This window comes from Musa acuminata, chromosome BXJ3-10, assembly GCF_036884655.1.
Source record: "Musa acuminata AAA Group cultivar baxijiao chromosome BXJ3-10, Cavendish_Baxijiao_AAA, whole genome shotgun sequence".
NCBI classification, from domain to species: Eukaryota; Viridiplantae; Streptophyta; class Magnoliopsida; order Zingiberales; family Musaceae; genus Musa; species Musa acuminata.
In genome coordinates this window covers 21,506,932-21,516,872 of record NC_088358.1, presented here as the reverse complement: position 1 = coordinate 21,516,872, position 9,941 = coordinate 21,506,932, and the positions used below count along the sequence as shown (strand labels likewise).

Below are 9,941 nucleotides of genomic sequence, written 5' to 3'. Positions count from 1 at the left end.
TAATAAAACTTTAGATCAGTTCGGGTCTGTGAATCGGTTCCAAGTCCACGAACTTGTTCCAGTCAATGAACTGTTCCCTAAACCTTTCTTGGGCTTGTCACCTTTCCCTCTATCTCCTCCTCCCCCATCTTCCGGTGGCATCCAACTTAAACTCGTCGAGTTTGCATCCAGAGAGATGGTAGATGGTCATGCAAAGAAAAATATCGAATCTACCTGCAGAAGGTTCCTCCAAACTAGTTCTAGCCCACGGCACTCATCGGCTACATCTTCCATCAACCTACCTACCTCCTCGTTCTACAATAAAGCCTTCAGCCATCCAAAACGGAGCAATACCCTTGTAATACAGAAAGACCTTCGTAGAGAAAGAACAATAAAGAAAAAATTGTTTTAGACGAGATGGTAAATCCTCGTAGCTCGGTGGCGATGCTCCTACCGCTCCACATCTTGAACGTAATATCTGATAGCTTCCAACCTTCGCTGCAGACTCATATTAATTTCATACTTCCAATGGACCGGAGTTAAGGCTTACAAGCGTTCCAAAGAGTAACTAAGACCAGCTAAATCATATTAATTTCAGGTTTCCAACGAACGAATATATATATTGATCCCGAATACATTTACATGAGAAGGAAAAATATGAATGTAATAAACGAGGTCATGGAATGCATTCCATGCCATGTACTAAGAAAGAAGGTCATCCATATGTCGGTACGAGAACGAAGTTGAGGGTTGCTGCAACCCAACACCACAATGACTAAACAGAGTGGCTTCTGAATTCATTATTGACCTGGTAGACGATGAACGAGGTGGTGTGTAACGCTTCCAATCCAGCGGATAGTACAATGTTATAATTATGTAGATTTTGATTGCAAGGGCAGAATCAAAATAAACTAGATTTCATAATTATCACATAATCTAATTCATGATAAATCAACCCATAGGATAGGATGTACAATAGATTTAACAACTCGGTAAGAATTCTCAATATTTCAATCCAAATAACATAGAAAATAATCTAAACATACAGTGATCTTAATAGATTAATTATATAATTTAATCAATAACCGATCCATCATGTTTCAACCGCACACTCAGAAAAACTTAATGATAATCTGATATAAGCAACCCACAGTCCAATAAACACCGTGATTCATATGTTAATCAAAACTTATCATAAATAAATAATAAAAAGATGAAACCATTAAATCCCGGCATCAAATACCTTTATTCGCAAAATATTATATAAAGGAAGCATAAACTGGCGCAGAGACCTTTCTTTGACCCTGCAAAGAAATCAACAAAAGAATTAAGAGAATATATACACACATATATAGCTCAGTTATCGGATAGAACCAAGAAAATGACTTACAAGGAACACCAATGCCCTTATTCTGGAGGTACATTTGTGTCATACTTATATGGATCCTTGATGTATCGCATGTATTCTTCGGAATCAGTTTGAAATTTGACATCTGGAATCCGTTGGATGATGTTCCAATGCTCGTTGCCATTGAGACAGCTCCTTAGCAGCACTATGTTGCAGTACACTTCAAGTTTGCGGAAACTCCATTGTGCAGAATTAGGGCGCTGTTGATCAATTAAGCGGGATAACCACGGGGGAAGCTGATCCATATGTTCCGGACATGTCAGGACCAGGTGCTGCAGCTTGTCGAGATTATCCACGTACTCTAGATTGGGGCAATCCTCCACCTCCAGATACTTCATGGCAACGTTGGATATTCTGTTCAGCATCTTGTTATCTGTGACAGACAGCTTGTAACTCAAGCGGAGCTTTGTTACTTCTCTCAAGTTGTGAGCTCCCCAAATGTGCAATTCCTTCAAGTTGGTAGCGTGGGATAGGCCTTCTGGAAGAGCTCTCAGTTTGGGACAGTCTACGAGACAACATTCCTTTAGATTGGGAAACAGCTTCAGGTGTGTTCTGTGACCACCTTCCTCCACACCGCATAGTGACCATTCTTCCCAGTTGGGCATGTCGTTGATCTCCAAATACTCAAGTTTGGGAAATGCACAAGTTCCCGGGAAACTGTGGCCGAGAAACTCAGGCCCAATGGTCATGACCGCTTTGGCTCCTATGATCTTAAGATATTTCAGCAGGGGCAGCATGCCCAGAGGAGGGAGCTCTGCGCATGATGGGAACACCGAAAGATACAAGTATTGCAGGTTAGGGAGTGATTCGCCCAGGGAGGACGACATCATCCAGTTTGGGAATTGTCGACCCGGGAATCGTACGATGACAAGAGTTCGTAAGCTTGAAGGAGGAGAGAGTTCATTACATATCTTCTCGGCTCCCATCTGGATTTGCTCCTCTTTTCTCCATGTTGTTGCTCTTCTATCCTCACCACTATCGGTGGCATCTCCATCTTCCCCATCTTCTGGTGGCATCCAACTTAAAATTAGTTCCCTAAGAGAACGTTTCTCCGCTAGTGCCGACGCTGCCGTCACTGCCCTCTCTAGCCTGTATATACTCAGATATCTTAGCTTGGAAAGAGGTTGCAGCTCCTCTAATCCACACCCGGTCTCGTCCACCTCGTTCGTCGGATTGTCATGACCGATCACAAATCCTTGGAGTATGTTAATATTTATCAATTTCCCGATTCCCTTCGGTACATGAGTTAGAGGAGTGTCTTCGACAACGAGACTCCTTAGATTATATAGTCTAGTGATGGTCATGGGAAGTTTGTACAAGTGTTTACATCCTGAGATATTCAAAGTTTGAAGGTTTACAAGACACCCTATTGATTCCGGTATCTCATGAATATTTGTTATATCAAGATCTAAGTATCTTAGGTGCAATAGATCTCCGATGCAATTTGGAATTCTCTCGACTGATGTGTTACAAAGATCCAATACTCGTAAATTTGGTAACCCTTCGAGTACATTATCCTCAATTGTGATGGTTGAGTGGGAGTCTCTGATCACTAAAGTTCTCAAACATTTCTTTTCTATGATGTGATCCGACAGTACTAATTTTATTCCCATGTTAAATATCAACAACCGACGAATCTTCGCGTTGGCTTTTATATCTAATCTTTGACCAACTGTAATCGAAAATCCTTCGTCTTTCATCAAGTATGTAGCGAGCGCTCGTAAATGGTCATGGATACAAAACATGATCCTGTTTATATACGATGGATCCACTTGTAGAAGATTCCTCGAAACTAGTTCCCAATAGTACTCCTCAGCTACATCTTCCATCAACCTACCTTCTGCTTCTACGATAAGGCCTTCTGCTATCCAAAACCGAATAATATCATTGTAATGAAAAACCTTCCAGGTGAAGAACGAGCAATAAAGAAAGCATTGTTTCAGATGAGATGGTAGATCCTCGTAGCTCAAGTGCAAAGCCCTTGGAACTTCTTCGTCGATCTGACGGTTCGTACTCCATGCGTCATTCTCGAGGACTTGTTCCCACTCCGCTGTGCTTCTGTCCTTGGAAATTAGAACCCCTGCAATAGCTTTGATAGCAAGAGGAAGTCCATCACATTTTCTAACAATTTTCCTACCTACTTCCTCCAACCTACGCATGTCATCCTCCTCCCCAGCTTCGAATACCGTCTTCCCAAGCAACAGCCACCCGCTGTTATCATCCATTTTCTCAGCTCGGTGCATATAGGCTTTCATACCTCTTAACACTGTTTCGTTTCGAGTGGTAACTAAGATCGTGCTGCTACCTACTCCTTTACTTAGTGGTTTCCTCAGGAAATCAGTCCATACATTTGGACTCCACACGTCGTCCAACACGAGAAATAAATTTTTAGTAAGGAGCGAGGCAAGTTTGGGCTCCAATTCTGCTCTGTTGTCTTCCTCAAAAGATTCTGCTTTGGTTTCATCTCCGGCACACCGAATTAACTTTCTGAGTAACTTGATCTCCGAATAATCCTTTGAGATATACAACCACTTTTGGATAGGAAAGTTTGCTTTGATCCTTCCATCATTATATATTTTACTTGCTAGAGTAGTTTTCCCGATTCCACCCATTCCAACTGTTACGGTGAGTAACTGTTCAGCCGTGGCCCTGGGGCCGTCACGGCTTGGTCCGGGTCCGGAAGGCGGTGGTCAACGGGTGGGGGAGCCCCTCGAGTCTGCTGGATCTCCAGAGGCAGTGATCTCCAAAGGTGTCGCACCTGCACAAAGGTCGGGTCGGGGTGCTCGACCCGACCCCTTCGACGATCAAGTCAGTGAAAGATGTGGAGGAGGTTTAGGAGGAGGAGAAACCTCCGTGTGTTGAGTGCGTTGAGAGTCTCCCCCTTTGCTTAGGGCTCATGGGTATTTATGGAGGAGATTAGATGTTACCTGACACAGCTGTCTGCAGGGCAGGACTGTACCTTCGGTGGCGTCTGGCATTGCCACTCGGGTTGCGTGGGAGGCTGAGCTACTGCAGGGTATGGTGAGCCTCGGGCAGCATGTCGCTCAGGGGGATGGCGTGTCACATCGCCACTTTTATCCCTATCATATGCCCCCCTCGAAAGGAGCTATGCGTCGGTTTTTGCATGCGGGGAGCTCGATGCATGGCTTCTTACTTCAGGTGGGCTGTTCATGCGGATCCGGGGGGCATGACGCGGGCGGGGTGGCCGCGCTGGTGTGCCTCGGGCATTACGCGACCGAGGAGCAGGACCCAGGCGGGCTGACCGCGCTGGTGAGCCTCGGGCATTACGCGACCGAGGAGCAAGACCCAGGCGAGTTGACCGCGCTGGTGAGCCTCGGGCATTACGCGACCGAGGAGAAGGACCCAGGCGAGCTGACCGCGCTGGTGAGCCTCGGGCATTACGCGACCGAGGAGCAAGACCCAGGCGAGTTGACCGCGCTGGTGAGCCTCGGGCATTACGCGACCGAGGAGAAGGACCCAGGCGAGCTGACCGCGCTGGTGAGCCTCGGGCATTACGCGACCGAGGAGAAGGACCCAGGCGGGCTGACCGCGCTGGTGAGCCTCGGGCATTACGTGACCGAGGAGTAGGACCCAGGCGGGCTGACCGCGCTGGTGAGCCTCGGGCATTACACGACCGAGGAGGAAGACCCGGGCAGGCTGACCGCGCTGGGGTGCCTCGGGCATTACGCGACCGAGGAGGAAGACCCGGGCGGGCTGGCCGCGCTGGGGTGCCTCGGGCATTACGCGACCGAGGAGAAGGACCCAGGCGAGCTGACCGCGCTGGTGAGCCTCGGGCATTACGCGACCGAGGAGAAGGACCCAGGCGGGCTGACGGCGCTGGTGAGCCTCGGGCATTACGCGTCCGAGGAGTAGGACCCAGGCGGGCTGACCGCGCTGGTGAGCCTCGGGCATTACGCGACCGAGGAGGAAGACCCGGGCGGGCTGACCGCGCTGGGGTGCCTCGGGCATTACGCGACCGAGGAGGAAGACCCGGGCGGGCTGGCCGCGCTAGGGTGCCTCGGGCATTACGCGACCGAGGAGAAGGACCCAGGCGGGCTGACCGCGCTGGGGTGCCTCGGGCATTACGCGACCGAGGAAGAAGACCCGGGCGGGCTGACCGCGCTGGCGAGCCTCGGGCATTACGCGACCGAGGAGTAGGACCCAGGCGGGCTGACCGCGCTGGTGAGCCTCGGGCATTACGCGACCGAGGAGCAGGACCCAGGCGGGCTGACCGCGCTGGTGTGCCTCGGGCATTACGCGACCGAGGAGTAGGACCCAGGCGGGCTGACCGCGCTGGTGAGCCTCGGGCATTACGCGACCGAGGTGGTGGGACCTAGGCGGGCTGACCGCACTGGTGAGCCTCGGGCATTACGCGACCGAGGAGAAGGACCCAAGCGAGCTGACCGCGCTGGTGAGCCTCGGGCATTACGCGACCGAGGAGAAGGACCCAGGCGGGCAAGGTAGTGGATATGGCCGAGGAGTTCGGCGCGGGCAGGCTGGCCGTGCAGACGTGTCTCGGGGTTTATGGAGCCGAGGGGCACGACGCGGGCGTACTGGCGGCACTGGTCTATCTCGGGAACATGGAGCCAAGGAGCACGACGTAGGCGGCTGGCGGCGCAGGTGTGGTCTCGGGCATTACGCGACCGAGGAGCACGACGCAGGCGGGCAGACCGCGCAGGCGTGGTCGCAAGGGCCATGCGACCGAGTAGCACGATCAGGCGGGCAGGATGCGAGGACGTGGCCTCGGGCACCACGCGGCTGAGGAACACGACAGGCGGTCGGGCCGCGCCGAGGTGGGTCAAGGTAGTGGATATGGCCGAGGAGTTCGGCGCGGGCAGGCTGGCCGTGCAGACGTGTCTCGGGGTTTATGGAGCCGAGGGGGCACGACGCGGGCGTACTGGCGGCACTGGTCTGTCTCGGGAACATAGAGCCAAGGAGCACGACGCAGGCGGTTGGCGGCGCAGGTGTGGTCTCGGGCATTACGCGACCGAGGAGCACGACGCAGGCGGGCAGACCGCTCAGGCGTGGTCACAAGGGCCATGCGACCGAGTAGCACGACGCAGGCAGGCAGGACGCGAGGACGTGGACTCGGGCACCATGCGGCCGAGGTACACGATAGAGGCGGACAGGCCGCGTCGAGGTAGATCTCGGCAGTGATTATGACCGAGGAGCTCGGCGCAGGCAGGCTGCGACCGAGCGGGCGCTGCTCGGGAGGGCAGGCCGCGTTGAGGTAGATCTCGGCAGCGTGTTGGCTGTGCACGTGGCCGAGGGGCCGAGGCAGCGGGCTGCCGAGGAGCCGAGGCAGGGTGCTGGCTGCAGCGTCTTGGCTGCGCATGAGGCCGAGGGGCCGAGGCAGTAGGTTGCGCCGTCAGCCGAGGAGCTGACGCGGGCTGGCCACACATGGGGCCGAGGCAGCTGAGGCAGCGTGTTGGCTGCGCACGTGGCCGAGGGGCCGAGGCAGCGGGGCTGCTTGCTGGCTGCGCACGAGGCCGAGGAGCCGAGGCAGCGAGGCAGCAAGGCAGTAAGGTAGCATGCTGGCTGCGCATGAGGCTGAGGAGCTGCGGCAGCGTGCGGGCTGCGCATGAGGCCGAGAGGCAGCGTGCGGGCTGCGCATGAGGCCGAGTGGCCAAGGCAGCGAGGCTGCTTGCTGGCTGCGTGTGAGGCCGAGGAGCCGAGGCAGCGAGGCAGCAAGGCAGTAAGGCAGCGTGCTGGCTGCGCATGAGGCCCAGTGGCCAAGGCAGCGAGGCTGCTTGCTGGCTGCGTGTGAGGCCGAGGAGCCGAGGCAGCGAGGCAGCAAGGCAGTAAGGCAGCGTGCTGGCTGCGCATGAGGCCGAGTGGCCGAGGCAGCGTGCGGGCTGCGCATGAGGCCGAGTGGCCAAGGCAGCGAGGCTGCTTGCTGCGCATGAGGCTGAGGAGCCGAGGCAGCGAGGCAGTAAGGCAGCGTGCTGGCTGCGCATGAGGCCGAGGCCGAGTGGCCGAGGCTGCGTGCGGGCTGCGCATGAGGCCGAGTGGCCGAGGCAGCGAGGCTGCTTGCTGGCTGCGTGTGAGGCCGAGGAGCCGAGGCAGCGAGGCTGCTTGCTGGCTGCGTGTGAGGCCGAGGAGCCGAGGCAGCGAGGCTGCTTGCTGCGCATGAGGCCGAGTGGCCGAGGCAGCGAGGCTGCTTGCTGCGCATGAGGCTGAGGAGCCGAGGCAGTAAGGCAGCGTGCTGGCTGCGCATGAGGCCGAGGCCGAGGCAGCGCAGTGCTTGCCGCGCAAGGGGCCGAGTAGCCGAGGCTGCGTGCGGGCTGCGCATGAGGCCGAGTGGCCAAGGCAGCGAGGCTGCTTGCTGGCTGCGTGTGAGGCCGAGGAGCCGAGGCAGCGAGGCAGCAAGGCAGCATGCTACTTGCTGCGCATGAGGCTGAGGAGCCGAGGCAGCGTAGTGCTTGCTGCGCATGAGGCCGAGTGGCCAAGGCAGCGAGGCAGCTTGCTGGCTGCGTGTGAGGCCGAGGAGCCGAGGCAGCGAGGCAACAAGGCAGCGTGCTACTTGCTGCGCATGAGGCCGGGTGGCCGAGGCAGCGTGTTGGCTGCGCATGAGGCCGAGGCAGCAGCATGTTGGCTGCGCATAAGGCCGAGTGGCCGAGGCAGCATGCTGGCTGCGCATGAGGCCGAGTGGCCAAGGCAGCGAGGCTGCTTGCTGGCTGCGCATGAGGCCGAGGCAGCAGCATGTTGGCTGCGCATGAGGCCGAGTGGCCAAGGCAGCGAGGCTGCTTGCTGGCTGCGTGTGAGGCCGAGGAGCCGAGGCAGCGAGGCAGCAAGGCAGCGTGCTACTTGCTGCGCATGAGGCTGAGGAGCCGAGGCAGCGTAGTGCTTGCTGCGCATGAGGCCGAGTGGCCGAGGCAGCGTGCTGGCTGCGCATGAGGCCGAGTGGCCAAGGCAGCGAGGCTGCTTGCTGGCTGCGTGTGAGGCCGAGGAGCCGAGGCAGCGAGGCAGCTAGGCAGCATGCTACTTGCTGCGCATGAGGCTGAGGAGCCGAGGCAGCGTAGTGCTTGCTGCGCATGAGGCCGAGTGGCCGAGGCAGCGTGCTGGCTGCGCATGAGGCCGAGTGGCCAAGGCAGCGAGGCTGCTTGCTGGCTGCGTGTGAGGCTGAGGAGCCGAGGCAGCGAGGCAGCAAGGCAGCGTGCTACTTGCTGCGCATGAGGCTGAGGAGCCGAGGCAGCGTAGTGCTTGCTGCGCAAGGGGCCGAGTGGCCGAGGCAGCGCGCTGGCTGCGCATGAGGCCGAGTGGCCGAGGCAGCGTGGCTGCTTGCTGGCTGCGCACGAGGCCGAGGAGCCGAGGCAGCGAGGCTGCTTGCTGGCTGCGCGTGAGGCCGAGGAGCCGAGGCAGCGAGACAGCAAGGCAGCGTGCTACTTGCTGCGCATGAGGCCGGGTGGCCGAGGCAGCGTGTTGGCTGCGCATGAGGCCGAGGCAGCAGCATGTTGGCTGCGCATGAGGCCGAGTGGCCGAGGCAGCGTGCTGGCTGCGCATGAGGCCGAGTGGCCAAGGCAGCGAGGCTGCTTGCTGGCTGCGCATGAGGCCGAGGCAGCAGCATGTTGGCTGCGCATGATGCCGAGAGGCCGAGACAGCGAGGCTGCTTGCCGGCTGCGCACGAGGCCGAGGAGCCGAGGCAGCGAGGCAGCAGCGTGTTGGAGTGAACAGAGCTTACCTTAACATGGTTCTTGGGGGAGAAGAAGGACGACCTCCAGTTGTTGATGAGGCTTTCATCAATGATGACGAAGCCTTCGATGTAGTCGAACCTTTCGCTCCGGTGGGCGCTGTGGAGCGAGACGAGCTGCTCCTGGTCTCTGGTGAAGGCCGCGAAGTCGGAGTACAGTACTCGGATCCATCTCACCCCGTGAGGAGCTGTCTCCAGTGCAATCCGGGCTCTGATGATGATCCCAAACTGTCCCAGACCACCGAGAACTCCATGGAACAGCTCTGAGTTCTGATCTTCTGAGCATGTTATCAGCTCGCCCTTGCCTGTGACCATATCGAGCTCGTGGACATTGCTGATCTGAGGTCCGTGGTGAAAGGCTTGCCCGCTTACGCCGGCGTTGGAGAGAGTGCTGCCAACCGACAAGTAGAGGTAGTCGGTCCACGACTTGGGCGCAAGGCCGCCGTTGGCTAGCGTCCAGTTCAACACATCGACCTGGAGATCACCCCCCGAGGCGTCGACATAGTACTCGCCCGTGGACGGCGAGCACGTCGGCTCTGGGCGGGACGCGATCCGGCCGCGACTCATCTGGACCACGACGCCATCCGGCGACAGCGTCTGGCCCTTGATCGAGTGGCTGTGTCCCCTGGCGGAGACCGGCAACCAGCGGGCCGCGCGCGTGGGACCGAGGGGCCGAGCCGCGCGCGTGGGGGCTGAGGAGCCGGGACGCGCGGGCTGAGGCGCGCGGGGCCGAGGGGCCGAGGCGCTCGGGCTGGCCGCGCACGTGGGGCCGACGCGGGCGAGACGCGCGCGTGGGGGCTAACGCGGGCGAGACGCGCGGGGCCGACGCGGGCGAGACGCGCGCGTGGGGGCCGACGCGGGCGA

The 9,941-nt window shown here is 57.5% G+C and overlaps 2 protein-coding genes across 2 annotated transcripts; both read right to left on the bottom strand.

The window, feature by feature from the left end:
• Nucleotides 1-1,032: 1,032 nt before the first annotated feature.
• LOC135651230 (putative disease resistance RPP13-like protein 1) lies at nt 1,033-4,022 on the bottom strand. Its single transcript, XM_065171157.1, has 2 exons — nt 1,370-4,022; nt 1,033-1,283 (listed from the first exon to the last, which is right to left on the bottom strand). The coding sequence occupies exon 1, from the start codon at nt 3,997-3,999 to the stop codon at nt 1,387-1,389; it is 2,613 nt and encodes an 870-aa protein (XP_065027229.1). The 5' UTR covers nt 4,000-4,022; the 3' UTR covers nt 1,033-1,283; nt 1,370-1,386.
• Nucleotides 4,023-6,544: 2,522 nt separating this feature from the next.
• Nucleotides 6,545-9,644, bottom strand: LOC135651383 (cytokinin dehydrogenase 5-like). The gene is made up of 2 exons (XM_065171447.1): nt 9,002-9,644; nt 6,545-6,777 (listed from the first exon to the last, which is right to left on the bottom strand). Exons 1-2 carry the CDS (start codon nt 9,642-9,644, stop codon nt 6,545-6,547), a joined length of 876 nt encoding a protein of 291 aa, XP_065027519.1.
• Between the last annotated feature and the right edge of the window lie 297 nt (nt 9,645-9,941).

Coding starts and splice junctions, on each gene's coding strand:
- LOC135651383 (XM_065171447.1), bottom strand. CDS start 9,644: ATGAGTCGCGGCCGGATCGCGTCCCGCCCAGAGCCGACGTGCTCGCCG. Junction 6,778..9,001: donor CTCGGCCTCGTGCGCAGCCG/GCAAGCAGCCTC, acceptor ATGTGTGGCCAG/CCCGCGTCAGCTCCTCGGCT.
- LOC135651230 (XM_065171157.1), bottom strand. CDS start 3,999: ATGGGTGGAATCGGGAAAACTACTCTAGCAAGTAAAATATATAATGAT.